The sequence below is a fragment of the Syngnathus floridae genome, chromosome 12 (genome assembly GCF_059516105.1).
Source record: "Syngnathus floridae isolate MCC-2025c chromosome 12, RoL_Sflo_1.0, whole genome shotgun sequence".
NCBI classification, from domain to species: domain Eukaryota; kingdom Metazoa; phylum Chordata; class Actinopteri; order Syngnathiformes; family Syngnathidae; genus Syngnathus; species Syngnathus floridae.
Genome location: NC_142424.1, coordinates 788739 through 816407, shown reverse-complemented (window position 1 = coordinate 816407; position 27669 = coordinate 788739). Strand labels below are relative to the sequence as shown.

The 27669-nt window shown below is 49.9% G+C and overlaps 2 protein-coding genes across 20 annotated transcripts in view; one reads left to right on the top strand and one right to left on the bottom strand.

Annotated features, from left to right (window-relative positions):
* Window positions 1-26105, top strand: part of ntng2b (netrin g2b) — a 30984-nt gene extending 4879 nt beyond the window's left edge. Inside the window, exons 3-22 of one of the 8 annotated variants that reach the window (XM_088392797.1) lie at window positions 3731-4374; window positions 12133-12305; window positions 12814-12843; window positions 16730-16825; window positions 16911-16976; window positions 17058-17195; window positions 17284-17397; window positions 17531-17689; window positions 17765-17848; window positions 17924-18004; window positions 18084-18278; window positions 18355-18552; window positions 18629-18709; window positions 18804-19019; window positions 19113-19211; window positions 20254-20376; window positions 20658-20732; window positions 22211-22378; window positions 23539-23673; window positions 24714-26105. In XM_088392797.1, the coding sequence (XP_088248923.1) occupies window positions 3731-4374; window positions 12133-12305; window positions 12814-12843; window positions 16730-16825; window positions 16911-16976; window positions 17058-17195; window positions 17284-17397; window positions 17531-17689; window positions 17765-17848; window positions 17924-18004; window positions 18084-18278; window positions 18355-18552; window positions 18629-18709; window positions 18804-19019; window positions 19113-19211; window positions 20254-20376; window positions 20658-20732; window positions 22211-22378; window positions 23539-23673; window positions 24714-24940 (3102 nt within the window). In that variant the 3' untranslated portion in view covers window positions 24941-26105. Of the gene's footprint in view, window positions 1-3730; window positions 4375-12132; window positions 12306-12813; window positions 12844-16729; window positions 16826-16910; window positions 16977-17057; window positions 17196-17283; window positions 17398-17530; window positions 17690-17758; window positions 17864-17923; window positions 18005-18083; window positions 18279-18354; window positions 18553-18628; window positions 18710-18803; window positions 19020-19112; window positions 19212-20253; window positions 20377-20657; window positions 20733-22210; window positions 22379-23538; window positions 23674-24713 lie in introns of all 8 variants that reach the window. The other 7 variants (XM_088392795.1, XM_088392796.1, XM_088392798.1 and 4 more) reach the window with 7 other exon arrangements.
* Window positions 1-27541, bottom strand: part of rapgef1b (Rap guanine nucleotide exchange factor (GEF) 1b) — a 78882-nt gene extending 51341 nt beyond the window's left edge. For 2 of the 12 annotated variants that reach the window (XM_088392780.1, XM_088392783.1), the window contains exons 1-4: window positions 27194-27541; window positions 27020-27114; window positions 26760-26890; window positions 26337-26500 (exon numbers count right to left, since the gene is read on the bottom strand). The gene's annotated coding sequence lies outside the window, so the exon portion shown is untranslated. Of the gene's footprint in view, window positions 1-26336; window positions 26501-26683; window positions 26891-27019; window positions 27115-27193 lie in introns of all 12 variants that reach the window. The other 10 variants (XM_088392785.1, XM_088392787.1, XM_088392791.1 and 7 more) reach the window with 8 other exon arrangements.
* Between the last annotated feature and the right edge of the window lie 128 nt (window positions 27542-27669).

Below are 27669 nucleotides of genomic sequence, written 5' to 3'. Positions count from 1 at the left end.
ATGCAGCTTCTGGTGTTGGCAGAATGCGAGGGCAGTTCTAAGTGAGATTTGTGCCTGAGCGAGGCAGGACTAAGAGGGATCGGCCACAGGGGCTTAGAGGCGCTGGCTGGGCGGAGTGTTTTGCACCGACGGCTCGCAGTGTGGAGGGGAAGCGGCTCCGCCATCTGCGTGCAAACTTGCAAATGATTTGCAGTTGATGAAAAGTGCGCCAAACGTTTGTGCGGCCGCGATAACATTCGCAGCGCGATGAATGTCATAAATGAAAAAGCAATATCCTTGGCTTTGGCCCCTCGGAGGCCTTTTTAACAGGAGGGTCATTTCACTTGATGCCCTCCCCCCCTCCCCAAACAAAATATATTGCGTGTTTTGCTCAGCGTCCCTTATACACTATATTCCCCTCGCTGCTAATATAACTTACAGAAGAGTCCGGAAGTGGCTGGGACAACGAGGGGATGAGGACGGAGAGCAAGACGCAGGAATGCTGTGTCACTGCCGGTCTACATTTTCACAATATTCAAAAAGTCTGCATGTTTTACAACATGTACTTTGGGCTGTGCAGACACCTTTTATAGTCTCTCCGCATAAGTGTATTTTCATCAGGAAAAATAGCACTTGGTACTATTAGTATATATAAAAAAATACTGTAAATACGTACATTATAGAGAATTAAAACATTTGCGCATCATGAATAATTCCAATGGCCAATGTTGACTACTGTGACTCGCTATTTATTTTCCGCACTATTGAGGATTATAGTGTCTGTCTATGTGGTTGCCGCACCGATTGTGTTCAAAATATGACTCGTATATCGAAACAATCAATTGTTTCAAATCAACCAAAACAGGAAGTGGCTTAAAGCCGCGGCATCATGACGGCTGTTGTCGTGGAGACGGACGGGATGGCGGGGAGGATAATTGCTGGAGGGGCTTAGCAGTGCGGGCCACCTGCCGCAGCAGTTGGCTGGGAACTCAGCGTGCGGGTGTGTGTGTGTGTGTGTGTGTGTGTGTGTGTGTGTGTCCTGGCATAGATAGACTGAGCCGATGATGCTGGCAGAGCAGGACACGAAGGACATGCAGGGCACACAAAGGGCTTAAACGCAACCTTGCGTCCCTCATGGGAGGGATCATAAAAAATAGATAGATAAATAAATAAATAAATAAAAGGCGCCCCGCCCCGCCCTCTCTGGCGTACTGTATATGACTTCACATCCACAGTAGTTAATCCTCATAGAAGGTCAGAAGGAATGGCAGCATGTGTCATTTCCACCAGTCCAATTTTGCATGTTTTAATGTTCCACAGTGGGTGCTTTCATTCATTTTGTTGACCAGCAAATTAATTTCCCTCATTCATCCATGCCTCCTCCTCATTTTGTATTTGGCGCTTTGTCTCAGTCAAAAAATATGCATCGGTGATTGCGGCAAAATCAAATCAAATCAAATGACCTGTTATGTTGCTTTGCTCCAATGACGTTCCCCATGCGCGCCCGACGTCGCCTTGACGTCAATTTGAGGCCGTACAGGTCCAAATAACCGCCCGCTGAGATGGAGGAAAACGGATTCATGATTAAGCGCATGAGTTCTTCTTCCGCAAGTGCAACATTCAGCACAACGGACGGTGGCGGCACCTCGAAAATAAAATCCAGTTCCCCTTAAGAAGTATTGACAGGAGCGGAGCGCAATTCATTATCTGATGTAACCCCATTGCCATTTTGTCATTGTCGCGATTGACTCGGAAGGAGGCTCTTCGGGTCACGCAAAGAACTTTGCAAATGATTACTTTGAGCCTTCGTGTCCACGTCGGCGGCGGCATCTGGGCCGGCGGGATCACTTTCAATAGGATTTGCAGGTGGAGGGTCACCGCGAGAACAACAAGCCGGCTAATCCCGTCCTCTGTGTGTAAACGCGTGTCCGAGCCGAGGTCAGCTGAGGCGACGGAACGCACTCCAAGCATTTTCTTCCGCCCGACTTTTCCCGCTCGCCGCCATCAACGTAAATCAGATGATGGAGCGTGTGGCCGGGCCTCGAAGGCTGGGGCTGTAAATTTCACTTTCGCTACCTTGGCCGTGAGTGACGGCTCACTTCCACAAACAAGCGTACGCGCCGCTTCCCAGAAACGGATGTACGACGGCGCTCGTAAAACTTGGAAGCGCTGCCGCTTTCAGAAAATCTCCCAAAGATGGACAGATCAGGGCGCGGACGGTTCTCAAAAGCTGAGATTAGGTCGCTCGTAAAACACGCTGGCAGTTTTAACAAAATTGATTTTGCCATCGCTTGTTAAAAAAGGGAAAGAAGAAAAGCGTGCTCCGTTTCATCATTAGGCGAGATTCCAAGATCCCCGTTCCTCGTGCTCATTAGCTAGTTTTGCGCGTTGTTGTCGCGCAGGTTCAAGTCGCCGCCTCCCGCTGAGCGAGCAGCGGCCGCTCGCGACAAAAAGAACAAAAGTAGAAACAATATTAAATGTCGGCGGGGGGTGAAGGAACCGGCACGTGGTGGATTCCGAATGGAATCTAATTGAGGGGGAAACGCGCTATGTGCAAAGCGAAGGGGTCGCTAGGACTGGCTTCAAAACAACAAAAGCTTTAGGAACTTCCAGATGAAATCGAGAAATGACGCAAGTTGGTATAACACTGTCGTCGCCCGCCCGCTATCGGGCTAGCTAGCGCCGCGCTTGCTCCCGTTCGGATCGATCCCAAAACGGGGACGTAAAAGGCAACGTAAAAGCACCATATAAGCCGGCCGTAAAACGATATGGCTTATCATGTCGTGCTGGAAGCGCGCCAGAAGAGCGTGCGAAAGGCAGGAGGCTTATTTTAAGACTCTCCATCAGGAGCTTGTTAACATCCAAAAAGAATATTGCATGAGCCGCGGCTCCGAGAAGAACCGACGGTATTAAATTCCGTTGCAGGTACGGAGCGGGAAGTCGCCAATAATGCCAAATAAGGATGGCGGACGATGTCATCGCTGCCGGACGATTAACCCGGCCGTACAAACGATGGCAATTAGCGAGCCCTCTTTGATCCGACCAATGGCTGTAACTAAATGCTGCGATGATAATCGGCCTTTCTCTGTCTTGCGAATGTCCCCGTGGGGGGGGGGGGGTTGATGATCATTACCACGGCGAGAGCATCTTTTATTGCGCAAATGAAGAGAGCAAAAGAGAGACGACGGCGCGGCAGCTGCCGGGATCTCCTTGTGTCAATATTGAACTTCTGCGCCCATGTAAAATGTCAGACAAGCGGCTTACGTCTATTTCACAGAAATATCCGCCAGACTCGGAACACGTGGGGCCGGCTAATCCGCGCCGGGGCATCCCGGGATTTTCGGGATGTAACGGAGTGAAATGATGAAGTCCGCTTAGCTGACACGCTTTCGGCAGTGGGCTAGTGAAAGGAATTTTCTCACGGAGGCTGCGGTTGGCACGTCTGCCTCATAGTCAAAGGATCTGGGTTCAAATCCCCTGCATGTCCGTACTGTGCTGGAGAATCCAGATCAGCTATACAGAAAATGCTATTAGCAACCGGGCTAGGACACACGGTACGGAAAAACGCTATGAGCAACAGGGCTAGCACGCTCCGTAGAGAAAACACTATGAGCAACCGGGCTAGCATTCTCGGCACAGAAAAATGCTATTAGCAACCAGGCTAGCCAAAGTGTTCAGAAACCGCCTCAACCAAACGAAAGAATACGTTTGTGATCTGACGGAAGGCCTCATCTCGTCTTTCTTCCGGTAGGAGAACCCGTACCTGTGCAGCGACGAGTGCGACGCCTCCAACCCCGACTTGGCGCACCCCCCTCAGCTCATGCAGGACCGCGAACGCAACGGCCTGCTGACCTACTGGCAGACGGTGACGTGGAGGCGCCACCCGGAGCCCCTGCTGGCCAACATCTCCATGTCGTGGAACAAGAGCCTGGAGCTCACCGACGACATCCACGTCACCTTCGAGTACGGCCGGCCCACCGTCATGATCTTGGACAAGTCGCTGGACCACGGCCACACGTGGCAAGCGTACCAGTACTACGCCGACGACTGCCTGGAAAACTTCAACATGCCGGCCAAGCGCGTGCACGACCTGACGCCCGCCAACGTCACCCGCGTCATCTGCACCGAGCAGTACTCGCGCTGGGTGGGCTCCAAGAGCAACAAGAACGTCACGCTGGAGGTACGGGCGCGCTTCGCCGTCTTCGCCGGCTCGCGGCTGCACAACATGGACAGCCTGTACACGCGCATGGAGAGCATGAAGGGACTGAGGGACTTCTTCACCTTCACCAACCTCAGGCTGAGGCTCCTCAGGCCCGCCCTTGGGGGCACGTACGTGCAGCGGGACAATCTGCACAAGTACTTCTACGCCATCTCCAACATCGAGGTGCCTGCCAGGTGAGGCGCCCATTTTTTTTTTTTGCCTCTCGTTTGTCTGTGACGACAAACGTAAAGCCACTTTGAACGGGAGCTTTTTTTGGGTGTGGAGAGAACTAAAAAAAAAAAGTCAAAAGGTTTCTCCAAAAATAACAATTCTCGCATCAAGGGCCGAGTGATGGCGCCGGAATGTTTTTGGTTTGATTGAAGGAAGTAGAAAAGGAGATGAGATGGCGACGTCATAAAATGGCTGCTTGACGGACGGACAGACGGAAGGTTTTGGTGGAGGAGAAGAAGCCGTTTGTCCTGTTTTCTCAATTCCTCTGTCAGATGGCACGGAAAGTTTTGTTCTTTGGCTTTCGCTGGCCGGAAGTGACGACCCGGCGAAACGTTCGATTGATCGATCGTCGGGCCCCTCCCACGTCCGGAACGTTCAAAAGAAGCCGTACCGGCTGGCCGATCGACGCGTTGTCTGCCGTGGCGGACCGACTCGAGATGACCCCATCGCTCCCGCCGGGACGATGATTAACGACACAAAGACGCGGTCTCGGTAGTCGGGCGCAAAGCAACGTCTGTGTGAGGATCTCTTACGTGGCAACTTTGTGACAGTGAAGGATGCTCGGGGCCGTCACGCGGGCCGCTTAGCAACCGCGGCGCGTGGCTCCAACCTTTCAGAATTATTATTCCAATCAATATGGCAGGCTGACATTTGAATGGTATTTAACAGCCTTGTCGGGAGCAGCCTGGACTCGGACGGCAGAAGGGGCCGGCGCCGCGTTTTTGTGCAGCGAGGGTCTCGGGGTGAGGAGGGAAAGTGAAAATGAGCGACAGTTGGGGGTAAAGGGGCGCGGCTTTTGTGCGTGCATGTGTGCGCGGGCGGCTGGTGTTTAATGAAGTCTTGGCTGGATGCTGACACAGCACACACACACACAAACAAGCCTCTGGCATCCCGTAAAAGGCCTGCAGGTATTGATCATGGCTACTTTTCAGTCTCGGCACAGAGGCGGAGCGAGGCGGGGCCGGGGCCTCAAAGGCCGACCGATCCAAGGTGGCAAATATGGATGGCCGGGTGGACGCCATCTTCCGCTTCCTCCGCCTTTGATAATGCAACTGTTGATGCGTGGCAGCGCGCCGGTGACAGCAGGTGCCGCGTGGCGTCCGAGTGGGCCTTGTCCGGTAACGGGGCTCCAAATATAGCCCCCGCGGAGATGACAGAAAGCCGCCGCTCTTCCGTCCCTTCCAGCCCGTAATGTAATCGCCTATCAATAAGTTATTCTGGGCGGCTGCTGGGAGTATTAGATGATCGTGCTGTGGGAATTGGGAGGGCGGAGGGGTGGCGGGGGAGGTCCTGAGCAGTACTGTACAATCAGGGCCGCCTGCTGCTTACGGGTGTGAAATTGATTTTTTTCGGGTGGGGGGGGCAGGACGATTAGTCAATGTTCCCCGGACAAAAGGCTAAGCTATTTCATCTCATCTCATCTGGTGTGGCCGTAGCAACACGTTGGGCTTCCCAATGCCTCCAATTTGAATAATGAATATTCGGCCCGGCCGCTGCCGCTCCGGCGAAATGGGTTTTCTATACGGCGGTGCGCCGCAGGTCGCGGCGGTAATGAGATACGGCGCCATTACGGACGCAGAGGAGGGAGCTCGCTTCTTTGGACTGTTAAAAGTCAGTCTTGTTTTTTGGCATGGCGTCACCCGATCGGACGTTGGCTGGCGCCTCCAAAACAAAAGACTCGGCGGTTCAACTGAAGAGCGGTCAAAGTTGGAGAAGGTCAAACAAAGTGCTAAAAGACAAACTGAAGGAGAATCAATAGAAGATTGCGCAACCATTTGCTCACTCAAGGTCATCTGACAACAACAACGAGAGGCATCTGGGCCTTCTCCGTGCCTCTCCTTCCATTCGGGCCATTTCCATATCACATCAAAAGACAGAGAAGATGACTCGGAGTCGGAGATTGGAGCGTTTTAATGAAATAAGAAGCGGGTCATGCGCCGGGTCTTTCTAATGGAATCAAGCGAAGCCTGGAAGCTCAGGAAGAGTCGACTAAGTGGATTAGGCCCAAGACGGAGGGAGGCAAGGAGATTGAGCCCAATGACCAGGAAGTCGCCATCGTTTTTCTCCCCCCCCCCACCCCTATCCGTGTCGCTTACCCGCTGACTTTACACTTTGCTTTGACTGCTTGATACGAGCAGATGATCTATGAAGGAAGCCGGCCGCCGTCAGCAGGAAAGACTAACAACAATCTCGGCCGGCTCCAGCTCAGCCGGCAGCTTTCTTTCTCATTTCGGCCATCTTTCCATTCTAATTGAATTGACTACCCGAGTTCATCTTGGAAATTAGCACCGCGTTCAAATGCTAACGCTAGTCAGCGTTTCTTCACATGCGAGCAGCAGACAGACGGCGGCCATTTTGAAAGTTGCAGCCAAAGCCAACGCTCCTGGCGAGGCAGGCGCTGTTGTTTGCCGCAGCACCGTGGCGACAGGTGCCACCCAAGCCTTTTGGAAGGCTCCATTTCTTTTTCCGCAAAACCAGATGCACTTCTGTAAATAGCAGAGAACTTTGATTATCTGCTGATGACGCTGGAGACGGCTTTGAATGACACTAGGCGGGATTTGGCTTTTTTCCGTTTTCACCACTAACAGCAGCTAGCAGGTCGTCTTGCTAACGCCTAGTCAACAATGAAAGATTTTAATGGCCGCCTGAGGAAAAGCGCAAGCGATGATTTGGACACTCTCATCGAGAACAAGCGGTGAGCGAGTTTCCCGCTAGTAAACGTGGAACACCCGGGGTTAGCCGAGATGATTAAAAAGTAGACAACCTCTCGGAGAGGTCCGAGAACCTTGAATGACTCAGTCACAGCGCCTCCGGAGTGAGACTAATTAGACCCCGACTGGCTTACGGGGGCTTCCCCAGCTACAAAGGTTTATTATCCGGGCGCCGTTGAGCTCGCCGCCGCCGCCGCCCCGGGGCTCGTCCGTCTTCCGTCAACACGTGGCCGGCATCCTTTGCCCCCCCCCACCCATCTTTTGATTAGCCGCAGCTTTGACTTTGCAAAGCGACTATTTTAGAATAAAAGTTTTCCCCGTGCGCGTCCTCTGCCGACGTGAAGGTGAGCGTACGGGAGGTATAAGCCCGGATCAAAGGCAGAGCGGGAAAGAACGAGGGAGGCAGATGATGGATTAACTGCTAGTTTCACGGGACGAGCCGGGCGCGGGCGCGTGCGCATGCGTGTGCGCCGTTGCGCCGCAAATGATGTGAGGCCGGCCGATATTACCAGGGAGGCCGTCGACGCGGCCGACCCTTTGCGCTCTTTCGCCCTTGGCGACATTTTTCACCAAACTGCGATCGAAGGGCGAATCTATTGCTGCGCTGCTTTCAAAGCCAAAGCGACGTAAGGTCGCCACCTACAGGGCACTGTGAGTCATTCCAGTGGCTTGCAAATCGGAATTCCGAGCTGGACGAGAACCGATTGAAAATCAGGCTTGACAAATATATTCATCGCTGGCATTATACGCTTCCAAATGATTGGATTACAAATTATTTTCTGGACCCCTAAACGGCGCCTCGCCATCCCTCGGGAATCGGAGTTGAAAATAGCAAATTGACGAGCCCAACCTGGAAAAACGGCCCGGTGTCAAAAGCGTCCTCATGTGTGATGATTTATGAGACGACGCTTGTAAGTGATTTGATCATGGCGGTTGAGGAAAGGCAAAGTCAGCAAATTCCTGGCTTAGCCGCAAAATGGCCATTCTCTCAAACGCGCAAATACAATCAAAACTGCTCCCCACTGGCGCCTGCACTGCGTCTGACATACGAGGGGAATCTCTCGCTGCCGCCGGCGCTCAGATGCTGAAAGGCAGCACGAGGCCGGGGGAGGCTGTCCTCGGCTTGAACGCTAATTTGCGTCGCATCATTAGCGGCACCTCAACTTTCAAAGCGCATAAATAAGGCGACGCTTCTCGCGGGACTGCGGGCGACGTTTTTAGTTTGCGAACCACACCTACTTTGATGAGACGTCCTCAGATTGCCCACCCCCCAATACAAAAAGAAAAACTTAAAACTGCACGGCGGTGTCGTCACCTGGCCCCTTTGCCCCCCCACCCCACCACGCTCGCCCTCCCCTCCCGCTTTGCGGCTTGGGAAGCTCTCGTCTCGCTCTGACTAATGATGTTCTCTCAGTCTCAAGGTTTTAGCGGGATAATTATATTAACCCTTGTCCTCTGGGTGATCCCGGCCGGCTCAGCTCCTTCTCCCCGGACAGCCTCTCTTGACACAGTCTCGGCGGAATTACAAGTTAATACAAGCAAGGGCGCCCTGCGCTTGTGTGTTTTTGTTGCCGTTTTTTTTTTTTTTCTCTTCCCAGGCGTTGGCTCGGCTTTGTCGTTGAAAAGGAGCTCGGCGTTGTTTTCTCGCCAGGCGCGAATCCCCCACAAAGTTCGCGCGGCGGCCACTTTGCATCAAAGCCCAGGCCCGCGTCTCTTCTCTTGTCGACAACAAAGCTCGGCGGTCCGACGCGAGATCCATCACCTCGGGGGCTTTGAGGACTCGTTGGGGGATTTGCACAATAGGAAGAACCTCCGCTTAAACTCCCGGCTGCCGTCCTGGACATTTTTGTCTCTTCATCACTTTTGCACTCACTTTCACTTCTTGGTGTGCTTTACAGTTTGCCTACGCGACTAGTATCTTAAATGTTTTCCTTTTTGCGTCATTTCTCAACTGTTAGCATGTTGCCATAGCTGCTGCTAGCAAAATGCAGACAGTAAAAACTTAGTTAAAAAAGAAATAATAATAAGCTGGTAAAGATCCAGTCCTCGGATCGCTTCGTGATGAGATTTTTGCCTGGCGGACCTTGTGGGGAAAGCTAACATTAGCCAGAGCGGCATGTGTAGATGAATTAATGAGGGTCACTGGTGCAGTGGTCAGCAACTTGTGAAGGTCCTTCCATTCTGGACTAACGCTATGCGCAGCAAAATGCATTTTCATGTGCTGCTTTGTTGCAGCTCCTCAACTGCCGTCTCAACTTTTTTTGTATACAATAAAACATTAGTGAAGTCAAAGAACGAACGATGTCAGGTGGAGCTGTGAGTGAACTAGGACTATATTTTCAAACGCTTGAACAACAATAGCTGTGTAAAGGAAACATCTAAAAAGCAGAAAGCAATGACCAAAACAGCAAATGGCAAGATGACAAACAAAACAAAGCGGCACTGAATAAAAAAAATTAAAATAATGCAGGAAAACATGCATTTTAGCGCAAGAGCCAAAAATGGAAGGAGCCTGCTTGGCGTGTCCTTTGAGGTCTGGACTTGAGGACACCATGTGCCCGGCCGGCCTCCATTATTCAGCGTGTAGTGTGCATACTTGACAACGCCGGTGGCTCAAAGCGGGCCCGCCGCGATCCGACCAATCGGATCGGAGAGCTCTCGGGTGCGTGCCGAGGCACGAACACCGCTGCCATTTACGGAGTCTCTCATAAATAATTTAGCGTCGCCCTCGACATGCAAAGTTGACGTATAGGGAATATCGTCTGCGAGCCAACGCAACTTTTAGATGACGAACGAATAACGAACAAAAGACAAGCGCATCCAGTCCAAGGTCGAGCGAGGTCCTTTGAAGCGTTTTGGCAGAAAAGGGAAGCTGAGGCAGAGGGTTCCGGATCCCGCCCGGCGGTGAGGCAAAGGAGCGACGGGGGGCGGTACTCGAGGAAAATCGATTGTCTCCCTTCGGCGGGAGAAATTTATGAAGCTGCAACATAAACGCAGTCATGTCCAATTAGCCTCTGGGAATTTACAAGGCGGCGGGGCGGGGCAAAGACGGGGGGGCGGGCGATAAAGACTTGAGTTGAAAGCAATAAGGCGTGCGAGCGATCAATGATCGCGGCTTGACACGGTTACCTCGCCTCGCTCGGTCGCTTCCCGCTGCGCTGGCGACGGGACGCCGCAGCGACTTACGTAGCAGTGATTGGCCGTAAACAGAAAGCAGCACCAGCAGGAGGCGCAATGCAAGACGTGGCCTGATTCGGACTGTTTTTTTTTTTGTTGTTTTTGGCTTGGGCATCCACATTGGACTCCAAAAATGAGTACAAATTATATTTGAAAAACGGGCGAGCATGGCGTCCCCAAACACACACGCACAAACTCTCCGACTGGAGCTAGCACACAGGAAAGCATTCGCAGTCGCCGCGTAGCTTCGGGGCTTCACACAATCAAAGCGGCAAAGATATGACACGGCGCGGCACAAGTTGGCAGGCAGAGTTTGAGAGAAAGAGCGCCGGCGCGTTCTCCGCCTCGGGACGGCGAGATGGGGAACGGGCGACTACAGCAAAGAGAGCGATAAAGGCCCATTAATGGCTGCTTCCAGCTGCTTCCACCGCACAGCTCCCCCTTGATGTTTGTTTAGCTTTCCTCGTATTTAGACCCGTAATTGCGACGCGTCTGAAAACAGGCGGCGGCGCCGTCATTAGGGACACGACTTCACGGAGACACGTGCTCAGAGCGCAGGCACGGTCCGGGCGGGGCAAAACCCGTCATTGCGCGATTTCGAATTCACGTCAGTGCCCGCAACACGATGGTTTTGATTGTCGGAGCTGCTCGGCCGGTGTTGCAATAGCGCTCGCTTGAATCGGCGTCACGTCGATGCTAATTTCCGTTAGCCCGTAAATAGAGTTTCCCAGTATACGTTAGCATTAAGCTCACACGGAATGAAACCGTTTCAATACATCACGCTTCTCTGATTTCCTGACAACGAACTTGAGGATGTACACGCACGGCGGCGGCGTGAGAACAGGCGCTCGCTAAGGGATACCCACAAAACTTTTTTTTAATAAGTTGAAGTGTGTTTAAAACGTAACGCTTTAATCTTTGTGACGGCCGACACAGTCAAACTTTTGCAACGAGACGGGCGGAGAGTTTTAGAAGAGTAGACGCGGCGATGAATCGGCCGCTGTCACTCACTCAGTTTGTCGCCTGGCGGCCCGTTCGGAACACACCTGTCTCATTTCGCCAAAACGTCGGAGCTCCCGTGGCGTGTGCGCTAGCACACATAAAAAAAAAGAAATGTTCAATTTCCCTCGTCGTTTCGGCGGACAGCTCGTTTCCCTCGCCGGTCGAGGCGAGACACCCGTCTGATGGATGACGCCTACCGCGTCCCGTCAGCTCAAGCGCTTGATCAGACACAAGCCGAATAGATTTAAATTAAAAAAAAAAAAACTTTTGGAACATAACTTAGCGAGGTCAAGTCCGGTGGTGTTGACCAATTTTGCAAATAAAGTGAGATGGGATCAGCGGCAGATATTTGACGGAAACGGAACAAACTGCAATCGGAATCCAGGCGCTCATTTGAACATTTTGCCCAGTTGTTTCCTTTTTTTCCCCCTCAACCCGCTGCCTTCTTTTCATTTAGTTAACGCAAGGTCATAGCGTGATTGTCGACAGTGTGAGAATTAAAAAAGGCTCGAAGGAATACTTGAGCTCTTATTTTTGCGTGCTTGGTTAAGTTGAAAAGGGCTCAAAGTTTGACGCGCTCTCTTTTCCGCCGCGGTGCGCGGGCATCTGAAACGGATGCGCCGCGGTCCAAAAGGGACGAGGCGGCTCGTTCCGTCAGTCCCTCCAAACAACAACACGGCGAGATGAGTTTGTTAGTCGTTGCGCTTTTGATTTCCTCTGAGGAAAAAACGGCCACTTTAATAAACTGCGGCGTTAACATCGTCAAGCTCGTCTGCAACGCCAGCCTGGCCTCATCTCTGCCTTTTTTTTTTGGGGGGGGGTGGTGTAAAGGTGCAAGTGCAACCTGCACGCCTCACAGTGCCTGCTGCAGGAGGGCAACCTGCAGTGCCAGTGTGAGCACAACACCACGGGCCAGGACTGCCAGCGCTGCAAGAAGGGCTTCAAGGCCAAGTCGTGGAAGGCCGGCTCCTACCTGCCCACGCCCAACGGGACCCCCAACACCTGTAAGTAGCCGACATGTCTGCTTCACGAGTCTGTGGGGGAGGAGGGGGGGGATCCCGGAGGAGAAGGCTGCCGTGATGATGAAATAATAATCTAGGGCAGCAGCGTCTCCTCGGTTTTGTCCTTCCGAGCAACACTGGAAGAGACGCACGCAGTTGGCACAAAAACGCACCTGGGCGGTTTCTACTTGTCAGCCTAGCGACGTGTTGCTTTTACATTCACGCATCCCATTAGCCGCAGTTAAAAATTCAAAACGTTGCTCAGCGGAAGCGGTGGCGGCTCACGGAAACTTTGGGACATTCACTGAGTTGTACGGATATTTCTTTTTTGTTTTAAACTTTGCTCTGCTTTTTGGTCAGAAACCTTTTTTTTTTTTTACTTCAAATTTTAGGTTCTTGAGCCAAAGCACGCATAGTCAGTGTCAAATGTTGCAGTCAATGTGATCATCAAGACGAAAGCTCGACGCATACAAGTCAACTCATCTTCTTCGTCTTTTCTTTTCCTTTTCAGGTACGCTTGCTGGTTCGCCCTCCGGTTCTAGTAAGTAATAATGCAAAGCGGAAGAGCTTTCGCTGCATAGCTTTTCTTGCCTTTTCCAACTTTGAACCCCGTCGGGAAGGCTCCTTACACTCCCACCCCTGCACTCACTCACTCGCTCGCTCGCTTCTCTTCTCTTCTCTTCCCCCGCTAGTCATCTCTCTCGCTCTCTCGTTCTCTCTCGCTGGCTTTTTCCATCTCTGCTTCATTATTAATCGGCCCCTCTGTCGGCCGTGTCCTTTCATCGCCGCACATCACACAAACCTGCTCAGGAGGAATTCTTCCACAGTTTGGTTTTCAGACGCTAGCCGTTGACGGACTGAAGGAAAAGGGGGAGCGCAGAGCTGTCGCCCGAGTGGGCGCTGGCAAAAAAGAAAAGAGAGATTGTGTGCGATTCCGGGCGAGGGCCTCGGGGGAGGCGGGAATAAAACAAGGCGAGGTGATTAGGGATTCTCTCTGTGGAGAGTCTCTTCCACACGAGCTGGCGTCAAAGTGCCCACGTTGACTCCGGCTTTTATGCAGCGACGCCGAAGGGGCGGAGCCAGCCACGTCGATGGCAATTTTGCAACTTTGGGAAGTCGTGGCAGAGGCGGACAAAATCGGTACTCATCAACATCTGGGTCACGCACAATCCCCCGCAGATTTGGAAGCTTTCCTCATTTTAGCTCCTGCGCACAACGCCAAATTTATCTTCACGCTAGAGTCGGCGGGGACAGAACGCGCGGGGAGCATATGGCACGGCCGGACCCGACGCACGGCCCGGCCCGGCCCGCCTTCGGCGCTCACCGTAACCGTGCCGACTAATCCAAGTCACCGCGCTTACGTCAGCGAGCACGCTGGCGTGAGGATTAGGTTGGCTGGAAAGTCTGATCCGGCAAGCCCGCTTTCTATTGGTCGGCTGGACAGATGGGTCAGAGCCGCCAAATCCAACTCATCTGCGTACGTATTACACGAACAAACCCCCGCCACTCCCCATGACCCGGACTCGAGCTTGCACAATACAGACCGATGACGAGATGTCAGCTCCGAAACTCACTTCAACATAGTTCCTTGGCACAAAGACACCGCAAGAGGGTGCCAAAGCTTCACTTGTCTTAGACAGGGCTGCAACGCCACCATGTGGCAGTTTAGGGCATTTCAGACATCGCAAAAAACAAAACGGAGAACAGAGAGCTCAACTCTCACGTGACGGCGTGATGTTTTAAACACAACAAAAGCCGGACGTAGCACGTCGAACGAAAGGGAGCGTGCCTGGAAAACGGTGTGACGCATTAAGGCGTGGGCGTTAACCGGCGGGCGGCCGAATCGCAATGTCTTCATTAGTCGGCGGCCGAATCGACGCCGTACCTCGTCGCCGTAATAAGACATGAGGATGCTGCGAGTGACGGCTAGCATTAGAGCAATGATTGGGAGCGTTTGGCGCGGCGACGTGACAAATCATCTCATTATATGCAAATGCACTACGACCGCGTGTGTGTGCGCGCAGGAAAAGCACACAAGCGCCCGATGCTGTGCGCTCACTTAAGTCTGCGTGTGCGAGTGTGCGTGAGACAGTCCATCTGCGTAGTCAGACAGGCAGGCACCTGTCAAACAACGACGCCATAAATCCGCTTAGGTTGTCATAACCCACTTAAGAAAATACAATCTAGTCCTTCTATCTGTTTTCCATTGTGCCTATGGTCGCTAGGGTAGGGCGCGATCCTTTTGGGCGGCATTATTGTGCCAATGAGCAGATGTACAACAAAGGGAGTTCAAGGGCTTCATTTAGACATAAGTAGTGCTTTGTCACCATCTTTCGACAGGCTAGTGCCAAGCTATTATGGCAAAGTGAGTTGAGAGCTTCATTTAGACAAAAGTAGTGCTTTACCGTGCAACATTACAGCGCATTCGCGACTCGGCGGGAACGCCGACGACTAAAACGACAAAATGCGGCCCTCTCGAGGTCGCGCGCGCGGTACAACCTGCGTCGCCCCAATTGTGTCATTCGCAATTACGCTAACGCTTAGCCCGCAGTGGAGCTTGCACCGCTCTCGTTCTTATGATTAATTAATGATGGAGTCCCACCACCAGGGGTTAAGGCCAATTAATATTTGCCATGATATTAACGCAATTGGATGCCCTCAAAGTCCCTTTGGATCAGGGAAGCCCCAACCACCGGGTCATTATTGTGTGAATGCTAAACATGACAACCAGTGAAACACATGCTGCTGATGTCACTCGCTAGGCCACGCCCCCTAAAAACAGGGGGGAAAGAAAGGTTTTTGCCATACATGGCAAGAAATCATTTGATGGCAACATTAGCCTTTAAGAGTCACGCTGTTTCTCTGCAGGATAAAAAAATACATATTCTGCCAGCGATGGGAGGCTTGTGGAACAGCTTTGGAGTTCAGTCTTTGTCAGCAGTGTGAAATCGCACTTTTCACTGTGTGAACGCTCGTCACGCAGCGCATGTGTGCGTGCGTGCGTGCGTGCGTTTGAAGAAGAAAAAAAAAAGGATGAGGCGTTCTCTGGATAAACAATCTGAGGCAGCATCTCCTATGTTAATTCGCAAGCCCGCTCAGCAGCTCCTCGTTGCATTTACATGCCGTGTCCTCGTCTAACTGATGCAGGGCAGCTTCAAAAAAAAAAAAAAAAAAAGCACTTTCATGGCCAATTAAAAAGGCCCACCAGAGCGCGCATCTCTGCCGGTCCATTGGCGAGGATGCACACAAGCAGGAATGCAGCCCACATGCAATATGTGCAAGGAGCGTCCTGGAACTTGTGTCTCCCCCTTGAGGAGCCTCGTGGTACCGCTTCCAGACTCTTACATCGAGTTACCGCTCCACTTACTAAAAAGTGATACAATGACGACGATCCGCGCGCAGTCAAAACAGCTGGCAGAACCCCGGGAGGGATTGGGGGGGAGTAGGCGGCAGTGAGATTTGGCCGGAAGGGGGATGCTTACAGGATGCCCATCTCTGGGGACCGGCAGGGCCCGGGCAAAAACACCTCGAGGGGGTGAGGATGTACAGATGGAAGGTCTCTAGTGGGCTGCGAAGCGCTGGCCGCTCGACGACGTGTATTTTGCCTCGCAAGTGTACACAAAACGTCCCCCTCCCGCCTCCTCGGAAGTGGAAAATTAAAGAAAAAAAAAATTGGGAGTTTGAAATAATATTCTGCCTTCGTCAAGAGTTGTACGCCTCAATTTGCTATTCACGAGACGACACTCGGTTTCACTGAGACGTGAACTTCACGACGACGTGATGATGTCGTCAGAGGGTGGGGTTGATATTTTACTAGGGAATCCCCAAATTGCTAGCTTCAGATCTAATTTTGTCGCGACAGTCGGCTCTTGAGCCTCGAGGCTCGTCTTCTAGCGACCCATGAGGAAACGGTGACCAGAATCACCTGGTTGTTTGGCTCCGCGTTTCAAATTCCCGCTGGGGTGTCAGACGTTTCCTCTATGAACAAGCGTGAGGAGTCACAAGCTCCATCTGAACTAGATTCCCGTCTCCCTCCGACACACACAATAGCCCCGAGAACTTGATGCAAAGGATGCTGGGAACGGCAAAATGCCCTCTGGGAAAAGCAGAACATGGAAAAGAGCAGTGGGGGAGGGCTGGAAAAGTTGAGAGAGTTAAAAATGCAAAAGCGCCATGTACGTACATACTACGTACTACGTACGTCCGGGCTGCTCTTTGGAGCCTATACTGATTCAAGACGTTAGAGGAGATGTTGAGAAACATGGCCAGACAATCTCATCTCGTGGTACTCGCCTCCGATGTGTCAGTTGAGAAGAAAAGAAGCCCCGAAGGTATCGTTAGCTTCCCATAGACTCCGCCTTGTAGAAACTTGAAGCCCTCATACCTTCCACCTCCACTTGAACCCAAGTCATCACTTTTTGTATTAGTCTCTCACGAGGAACATGAGCCTTACAACCACAAAGGCACTTTCTCATCCCGGTATGAGGACCACGGGGAGGCTAAACGACAAGTTGAACAAGAAGGTATGGCTTTTCTAAGGATTGTAGTGACTACGGCTGACTCGTGCAACTCACGGCCACAGAGGCACTTTCTCATCTGTACATGAAGACAGGCATAGAAGAGTTTCTGTTCCTCGTGAGAATTATGGCCATGGGATGACAACCTCATCAGAAGGTATTGACAGAGACAGCACTGTAGACAGTAGAAGCCCTCCTTTTAAAACTTTACCTCCCTCTAAATGTTCACTATTTGTAGTATTAGTTTCTCATGTTCTTCAGGGACATGAAACTCAAGGCTACAGAGGCACTTTCTCATCTGAACATGAAGACACGCATAGAAGAGTTTCTGTTCCTGATGAGAACTATGGCCATGGAATGAGAACCTCATCTGAAGGTATTGATATCTCCCATAGAGAGCGCTGTAGAGGGTAGAAGGTCTTCATTCAAACCTTCACCTCACTCTAAATGTTCACCATTTGTAGTGCAAGTTTCTCATGTGCTAGAGGAACTTGATAATCATGGACACAAAGGCACTTTCATGTCTCATCATGAGAACAATGAGGAGATTCCCACAAAGAAGCTATTGGAAAATGAAGGTAAAACTTTTCAAAGTAGTGTAGTGGTCACCTCAGCAGATTCTTGGAGATGAGAATGTACATGAGACTCAGTCTTTCAGCAAAGCTACAATTGAGAAGAAACTGTATCAATATCTTGTCTTTGGCATTTTAGTCTCTCACTCACTTCAGGACCATGAACCTCATAGCCCCAGAGACACTTTCTCACCTGAGCACGAGGAAGGCAAACATAGAAGAGTTTCTCTTCCTCCCAAGAATCTTGGCCATGGGACGACAACCTCATTCAGTCATGAGGAGGAAATGATAGTTGCAGGTATTGTCATCTGCTAGTGTTGTAGAAAGTAGAAACTCTTTCCTTAAACTAAAACTTCACTCTTTATAGCATTAGTTGCTCATGCTCTTAGGGAAAATGAGACTTATGGCCACAAACGTTCTTTCTCATCTGAGCATGAGGATGAAGTTGAAGAAGAAGGTAGGCATAAAAGAGGTATGTTTTTCTTCAATTATTGGATAGTGTGCGGCAACCTAGCTTTCCTTTTATTAACAGTGTCCCACAAGTCTGAGAGACATGGCCATGAGAGTCATGGCCACAGTACTTCCTCACATGTGCTTGAGAATAAAATGGAAGGTCAGGAAAAAGTCACCCAAAGTCAATTTATCTTTTTCGGGTCCAGCATAATAGAAATAACTGGTTTTGTCCATGACAGTTTTCCACAGGTCTGAGGGACAAGCACATGAGACTCGTGGCCACAATGGCCATTTCTCATCTGAGCATGAGAAAGACAGAAAGGTTGAGCACAAAGACAGTCAACTGAGAGGTACACACATGTCTGCGGGACATGGCCATGAGACGGATGGCCACAATAGCCACTTCTCATCTGAGAATGAGAATGGCAGATATGGTGAGCGAGAAGACAGGCCTGCTGTCATTTTTAAAGATGGAATTTTGAACACTTGCCTTGCCTGTCTGTCGCATAGATTCTCACAGATCAGAGGGACAACATGTACACGTGACTCATAGCCACAATGACCATTTCTCATCTGAGCATGAGAATGACAGAAAGGTTGAGGACAAAGACAGTCAAATGAGCGGTACACACATGTCTGCGGGACGTGGCCATGAGACGGATGGCCACAATAGCCGCTTGTCATCTGAGAATGAGAATGGCAGACATGGTGAGCGAGAAGATGGCCCAGCCGTCATTTTTAAAGGTGGGAATTTGAACTCTTGCCTTGCTTGTCCATTACATAGATTCTCACAGGTCTGAGGAACATGGGCATAAGAGCCATGGACATCACATTTCCTCATCTCTGCATGAGAAAGACAGGGAAGGTGAGGAATAATTCAGTCAAAGTGAAATGAGAGGTGTCATTTTAGAGTCTAGCGAGACGAAAACGTGCACACCTGCTCTGCGTTTATTTGACAGTTTCCCACAAGTCTGAGGGACATGGGGATGAGACTCATGGCCACAATGGTCATTTTTCAGCCGAGCATGAAAATGACAGGGACGGTGAGCAGAATGAAAACGTGTACTCCTTCCTGTTTTGCTTTTCAGTGACAGTCTCGCACGAGTCTGAGGGACACAGTCATGAAACTCATGGCCACAAACATTTCTCATCTGAGCATGAAAATGACAGACATGGTATCATTTCAAAGTTTGAGAATAACGAGCAGTGAGCTCTAATCTGCACTCTCGTTTGGCTTGTCCCTCATATGGTTTCCCATAATTCCGCAGGACATGCACATGAGGCTCATGGGCTCAGCCTCAGCCACCATTTCTCATCTGAGCATGAGAGTGGCAGACATGATGAGGAAGAACTCGGACAAATGAGAGGTACTCGAGCTGGATAGTTTTCAGTTTCAATGCACCTTGAATGTGGTTTTCTTTTACAGTCGATGGAGAGGTAGTATTTCTGGGCTTTTGGAAAGTAGTGCTTACAGTCGACGCAACAAAACGCTTCCCTTTATCATCGGGTAGAGAGGGAGGAGGCATGGAATGCCACAAAGGGAGGCATCCAGCCATTTTATTTGCGGCGACGATGGCATCCCTGGACTGCCTGTTTACTTGAAACACAAAACTGAGGCGCTAGATATGTTCGACATAAGACAAGAGGGGGGGGGGGCTTGGAAGTACAGAAAAAAAAAATGATTTGCTGCACTGACAGCTGCAGCCATCAACTTTTCACAAAGAACAGCATCATTGTTATCCTGCCTGAGGGCCAAAGGGAGACAGAGTGAACTTTGTTGATTGTCTGTCTGTGTAGATTGTCAGTCAACCAGGTCATGAAATTCCTGGAGCACTGAATCCAAACAAGGTGAACTTATTCTATGAGAAGTTTTGCTTTTATTGCAATTTAGAAGACGCGGGAGGGTGACTGGCCAGAATTCAGCCCAACCTCTTGGCTGATGCTGCCTCTTTTTTACTGTACAACAGAAGAGCAAAGCTCAGTTTATCGCCATGAACACGTTCTGGAACGGATGGCCTTGCGACTTGCGGGGGTCCCCTGGGGCGACAAGATTTTATTGTTCAGATCTGGGGCGCAAGCTTTTGACGTGGGTCAATGGCAACGGCGGCTGTTTGGGTCTTCCGCAATCTTAAAGAACACCAGCCGCAAATCAACTTCTGCCGACAAGGAAAGGCATCGACGCAGAAAGCCCGAGAGGAAAGGTATCCGATTGTATGAAAGCGCCACGTGATTTGCTGGCATTTGAAAATAAACGGGAAGGAGAAAGATTTGATTTGAGGGTGACGGGGAGGTGAGCTTGTCATAAATCGTTAGACGTTGCAGTCTTGCCGATCGGTTCCGGTAAAACAGCCTGAGCTGGTGTGTTCCGCGTCGATACAAATTGATTTGCGAGATGTTGCTGCTTTGTAGCGCACCACGGCGAGAGGGATGGAGGTGCTCATGAAACGCCGGACTCCTTTGGGAACCGCCATCAAGACGGAGAGCAAGAGGAGGAGGAGGAGGAGAAGGAGGGGAGAGAGAAAAAGCAGAAAGGTAGAAGTGAAACAGGCGATTAGCCGTCACACTGGGATTTAGAATCGTCACGATGAGGTTACAAAAAAGGTTCCTTGCTTACAAAGTTGTGTATTAAAAACAAACAAGTCCGTAAAGGGAAACACCATAGACAGGCAAATCAAACTAACATCAATGCTACTTAAATGTGAACTTGCACAGACATTAGCTTGCTAAGTCAAAGCAGCCATTTTTCGGGAAGCGTTTGTCTGCAGCAGCACAATGTGCCGCTGAATCTCAAGCGTATTCCTTCACTCCTTAAGGGCTCCTGAAACTCTTGATGTCAAGCCAGCCCGGGGCGAGACATTTATTTGGAATCATATACGATCGTTTCAAAGGTAAGAGAGCGGCGGGCGGGCGGGCGGGCGGGCGGGCGGACGGACGGACAAACGGACCGACGGACGGACGGACGGACGGTCAGCCGCTACACAGCAGGAGGGAGCTTGGTGCAAATGTGACATTAAATGTTTGATTTAGCCGAGTTAGCGGTATTTCAAAAGAAAAAACTGTGGGAAGATTCCTTTCATTGCATGTTTTTTTTTTCCATCTTCATGCACCTGTGTGTGGATGTCTTTGCATTGCGTGCATGATCAAGGTAAGTGTAAACCAATTTGCACGCTTAAACCCGACAAGCGGCGAGCTTCCATTTCATAAAAGATGCTTGTTAGCTGGGGGGAAAAAAAAAAAGACGGTCGCGGGCGATTGATAAATGGCAATAAAGCTACATCTTGACTAGTGGCGTTGATTCGGCGAGCAGGGTCCCGGTGCCTCTCTCAAGTCTGCGGCGTAATTGGTCATTTATATTTAATCAGGCACTCCCCCCCACCACCGCTCGTCTCCCTCTGTGCTGAGAGAGGCACATTACGGCACCGCATTCGCCGACTTCCTTTAAACCTGCTCATTCATAATTCACGCCGCGTCGTCAACCAAACAATAATAAAATAATAATGTGACGGCTGATTAAACAGCTAAGCTGCCACTTTTTAATGCCCATTTAAATGCGTATTTGCATAAACCTGCCTGGGAAATGACTTCAATAAAAAATAAAAAAGCGTGGGGGCCGCGATGCTTGGCAGCTCACCGTGGGTCAGAGGCAATTTGTGAAGCTTAATAAAAGCGTAATTAGGCAGCAGGCTTGCTGAGGGCCATCGCAGCGAAACCTAGCGTTCAAAATCATTGGGCGGCGTGGGGGGGCCCCGCCCCCGAAGCTCATCCGCACCGCCGCTGCTTAACGTGGCAAAAGTCTCGCTTTAGCGTTTCTACCGAGCAGGTGTTGGCCAAACGAGACTGGCAAAATATCATCCAACCCTGCCGGTGATCCATTCATGTCGCTCAGTTCTAAGCGCAAACGTGCTAACAAACATCATTGGCCTCATTCTTAGTGTCGTTAGCTTCTAATCAGCTAATGGGCTAATGACACGACATTACACTTCCCCAAACACAATTAGCAGGTCTTGACTGGCGCCGATGCGAACGAGCGCGGGAGGCCAACGGGCGGGCTCGGAGGTCCCAGCAGTAATCAGTGCGGCAGTCGAGCCGAGTCAGCGAATCGCAAGCCGGCCGGCCGGCGAGCGTCGTAACGGTGAGGGAGTGGCCCATGTTTAAAGAGCCGACGCGGGGCTCGTAAAGCACGCCGAGGGCCGTCCGCTAGCTCGCTGAGGTGCAAAACTTTGCGACATCCATCACTCGCCGCTCTCGAGGAATCTTATTAGACCGCGCCGGTCGGTCGGTCGGTCGGCCGCTCGCTCTTGAAAGTTGAGCAGCGACGCCTTCAACTCATCTCACCCCCCTTTGCTCTTCTTCTTCTTCAATTTAGACTGTGAATGCTACGGCCACTCCAACCGCTGCACCTACCTCGACTTCCTGAAAATTGTCACGTGCGTCACCTGCAAACACAACACCAGGGGCCAGAACTGCCAACACTGCAGACTGGGATACTTCCGCAACGCCTCTGCTGAGCTGGACGACGAGAATGTCTGCATCGGTGGGGACCTTGTGTGTGCGTGTGTGTGCGCCTGCGTGTGTTTGTGAACGTTGCACGGCAGAATGTGTTCAACGCAGAGAAAATCTGGGAAAACATTGACAGGTTAAGGTTTAGAGTAAAACCGAGACTTAACGGAGAATTCGACGGTGCTCTTTCCCCCCAAAAAAACCTTGTCCGATAAGTTATTGTGCGTGTAATTTCGTCACCGTCTTGCAAGGTTGGAGTCAGCACAAATGAGACCCCGATAAAAGGCCAGAGAAAACCAACAGAAACCGGTTCAAAGTCTCCTGGGAAAAGCCGCCAACTAAGCCAAGCCGCCGGTTATAATCCCGATATTAATGCACATGACCCACAAACCCACAAACATGCAGTCACCGCTTTGCTGTCGGATTGCGTAATCTGGATTTGTGTAAATATTCCATTTTATAGTCAAGGATTCAATTTGAATCGGTCGCCGTCACCACGAAACGACTCAAGTATCGCGCCTCGCGATCAAAACGAATAATTATTACCGAGCCCGTCATCAGTCAGCTTCGACAAATACGTCAAACGAATTTATGTCGTAAAACTAATCCAAAGATTAATGAGCGTAACTCGCTGACCATTTCTCATTTCAATAAATCCAAAGAGCCTGTGACAGATGCTCGCAGGGGACGTTTGTTTTTGTTGTTTTTTTACAGCTCCTGCGTCACGCCGTTCAGCGACTCGACACATTTTCATCACGACGGTTGTGTCTTCGTCAGTGAATTTCATTTGCGTTCCAATCATCTTTCCCGACTGACACGAATAGAAATATTGTTAATCTCCCAATCTCGGGCATTGCACTTGCTGAACACACAGAGTAAATAAATAAAATGAGAAGATTAGACAAAAAAATGTTTGGAGGGGGGTGGGATCACATTGAGTACTTCAATTCAATTGACATAGAGTTCAGTTGCGGACCTTCTCTTGGTGTCCCGGTTGCACTGGGGCATGTGAGGACAAGCCCCGCCTCAGATGGCAACAAACTGTCCAGACTGCTCGTTGCGATACGGGAACAATGACTTTGTGCCAAAGGGCGCCGCGTGCTCGGATACGAGTCCGCTCGCCCTGAATACAAATGGATGCGCGCGAGGCTGCCGCGTTAACAAACATTTTCCTCGCTTCTTTGGCTTTGTTAGAGTGCAACTGCAACCAGATGGGTTCCGTCCACGACCGTTGCAACGGAACGGGCTTCTGCCAGTGCAAGGACGGCGCCACCGGGGCCAAGTGTGACGAGTGCCTGCCGGGATACTACTGGAAACATGGCTGTTACCGTAAGTCACCAAAAAACACACTTCATTATTTCAAATGTCCACATGTGCCCTCTCCAAATAGGTTCAAAGTCCCTATGATGGAGTGCTATTCACAGGGGGGGCGGGGGCTTTTGTGTGTCTAAAATGTCAGCGGCGCAACCTTAAAGGTCTGGCGACGCGTGTGCTTTGTCCAGCCCCGAGGGGAATAGATCACGTCGCTCATTAGCCGCCATTGCCTCGATTGATGGCGCCTTCACACCTTAACCCCATTACGGGGAAGCCGAGCTCCGGAGGGTGGGGCGGGGTGGGGCGGGGCGGGGCAGAGAGGCGGGGTGGGGAAGGCGCCTCCACCTCTCCAAACATCCACCTGGACGCGCGCTGCTTTGGTATCTTAGCGTGTGCAAAAGTGCTCATACCCTGTAACTAAGTAGGACAAAGCAGCTTGGCCGCCATCTTGCGTTGCCAAGGAACCAAGTGACTTTCCAACTTTTCATCATAAATAGGCAATTAGAAATCTCTCACTCAAGATTCAACGGCTCAACTAGAGTTCAAAGATAAGACGCAAAAGTGAATTTTTACTTTCAAATCTAAAGTTAGATAAAAAGAAAAATACTTCTGGCGCCTGAAAGTTTCATTCCTCTTTCTACTGAGAAGTAGCATTAAAAATGGGCAAAGTGACGGCAATAGTTTTTAGAGGAGTGCGATGACAACATACTGGTGGGGGAAAAAAAAAGAAAGAAAAATGTCTTCAACGGGGGAGAAAAGACGCAGGTGTTGCCTGCTGTTGTCCCTGAGGCAAAGGCGGAGGGAATTTATCTTGATCCTCTGGCGCCCCGGCTCCCATCTTACTTCTTCTTGGCCTAAATTCTTATGTTTACTGGGTCGCTCCTTTGGTTCTCATTTGCTCCCGGCTTCGGCCGTGGAAATTATATGCAGGGGTTGACTGTAGTTTTAAGATGTAATATCACTCGTCGCCACTAGGTGGCAGACATGTATGAGACACTGCCTCGCGAGACCAAAAGACGACTTGTGACGGGTATTCTTCTTTGCGTTACCCGCAGCCAACGTGTGCGACGAGGAGATGCTCTTGTGCCAGAACGGCGGAACGTGCTACCAGAACCAGAAGTGCGCCTGCGCCCCCGACTTCAAGGGGGTGCTGTGCCAACAGCCGCGCTGCGAGGCGGGCAAGGACTGCAACGGCGCCACCGCGTGGCAGCCCTCCGCCGCCGCCCTGCTACTTTGCACTCTGCTTGCCCACCTGCTGGCCACGCCACCGCCGCCCCACTGAGCCGCTGCCGCCGCCACCGCCGCACGCAACCGACGAGTGTCTGTACACTGCTCTCGGAAAGTTGGAGATATTTGACTTGAGCGTTGGGATTTTATGTTGAACTAAAAATGCGCCGGAACCTAAAGAGGGGGAACTTAGTTTGCGCGTCTCCAGACTTCTGGCTTTGAGTGTCATCAATAAAAAAGAATGGAATATGGGCTAACAAACCACATCAAGGCTCCTGTAGAACAGTACCAAAGTCCTCTTTAGGGCCCAAAAAGAGCCTCATGTGGGTCAGCTCAGGGCTGGAAAGATTCAAGTACATTTTGGGTTCACCCAGAAATTTCACCCCAAAGCCAAATATCCCCAAATTTTGGTTAATTGAGTGTACACGAGTGTGTGCGACCGCAGCACTCACGCCCCCCCCCCCCCCACACACACACACACAAACCCACTAACACACACTTCACAGGACTGACAGAGTGTGTGCTCAGGTGCCAGATGGACAAAAAGATGACAATGACCAATGCGAAGGTGAAAGAGACAAAAAAATATATTATATATATAGAGATATATAGATGACATATAATCCTAGCAACCACTGTTCCCTTTATTCCTGAGCAGGAGCAATGTGCATCAAACCAAAAAAAAGAATTAAAAATAGCAGAATCACCTAAATCACCACTGATTCACTTGAAAATGGAATGGCTGTCAACACGTTTTTTTTTTGTTTTGTTTTGTTTTTTGGTGGGAGGGACTTGCGATCCCTGTGCCGAAGCCTACGCGCTTTGTAAGAACCGGGTTTCATTTCTTGTAAAAAAAAAACAAAAAAAACAGCGCCAACACAGACTTGTACTCTTTCTGCTGCATTTTATGTTCCAAGCATATCTCAAGTCCATGTACGTATCTAATGTGCCCACGTAACGGTTCGCTGAGATTCTACATATATTATTCTATGATATCATAGCCAACGGGCCACGGCAGATAGATTTAGTCACAGTATTACGGTTGCTATGGGAATGAGTGATTGCCGCCACACTTTAGCCAGATTTAATCTTCACACAGTAAACAGGAACAAGAGCGAGAATGAATAATATATGGCATTATTTGAATATTTTTTGTAGAAATTATTTTCCCTTTCAGGTTACAATAAACGATGGAGGTAATAAAAAAATACCAGAACTGATCTTTGCAACAATCTGAGCGCAAGCATGTTATTCCACCCACATCTTGACTGGAGTCACTTACCTTCTGTCATTCACTTATTTTTTTATACATTTTGTTACACAACAATTTTGTCAACACATTAAAACCAATAATCAGATCGTCGAATCATGATGCTAAATTCGATTTGCAACGCCTACAAGCGATAAGAGCAAATTGATTGGCGACAGCAAAAATAAGAAATTTCACAGACCTGCTTCCTGAACAGCATTTCCACAACCACCGACGTGGCGTCGAGGATTTTTTTTTTTTTTGGTTCACTCAGCTTTGGAGATAGTCATCTCCAACTTTATCCAAGTGTGACTCCATTTGGACTGTTTTGAAGTCCAGTACAATAAGCAGATTTGGTCCACAAATCTGCAATACAGAGAATGTAATTATATTCAGGTATACCATTTACAGTGTACAGCTCTAGTCTTTCCAGAGGCTTTAAAATTAAACAATAAGTGATTCGGAAAATGAATGAGTGAATGAATGAATGAATGAATGAATGAATGAATGAATGAATGAATGAAAAGTCAAATGTGGTATGAGTAGTACCAGTTAGCGGTTCGCGGACTCCCTCTAGTGGTAGGTCAAAGAATCAATGTCCAAGTACAGCTCAGTTGTAACTTACTTGAAAACATTTACGTTTCTCTTTTTAACAATTAGTTGAGTTGGTGCTTGATGGAGAGGGAAACAGTTTGAAAATCGGTGTTTTTCTTAGCACCTGTTCTCGTTTTCTTGTTGTCAACAAATGGAAGACTTCTGTAAAAGAGGAGCCTCAGAAAATTAAAAACTCTTAAGTACATCTAGCTGAAAATTATATTTAGATAACAGTGACCAAGTATATATACACTTTACTTCTAACTTCTCATTATTGTTATTATTGTGTACCTCAGTCATCAGGAGCAGGACGGCGTTTTGTGTCGATATTTGGCGGTCGACACTTCCAACAATTGGTCCAAAATGAAGCTAACGTGCTGGCATAGCTGAAAATTATATTTAAATATCAGTGGCCAAGTATATATACTTTACTTCCTACCACTCATTATTGTTATTATTGTGTACCTCAGTCAACAGGAAGGCGCTTTGTGTCCGATATTTGGCGGTCGTCACTTCCAACAACAGGTCCAAAGTGAAACTAACGAGCTAGCATGCTAATTAACCGGCGTAAAAAGCGACAAAGTAAATTTGGGATGAAATGTCATAACGCAAACAAATTCATTCGAAAAAATAAACGAATAAATTCAATTTTAAAAAATCTTAATTCCGTCCTACACCTAAAACAAGACGAGACAAATTTTGACGGGCAGAAAGTTCAGTTAAACGCGGACGCCTGGAATTGTGTTCGTTACCAGCTTTTTGCTTCAGGTGCGTTGCAGTGGGGAGGCAAGCAAAACCAGGACTGGATTTCGACACCTCCTGTGAGCAACGCACTCGGTCGGGAGGCAAAATGGCTTCCGGTTCACATAATACAAATACTCCATGCCGGTGTCGGGACAAACCTTTCTTCTTCTTCTTCTTCTTTTTTTTCCGGCAGTATA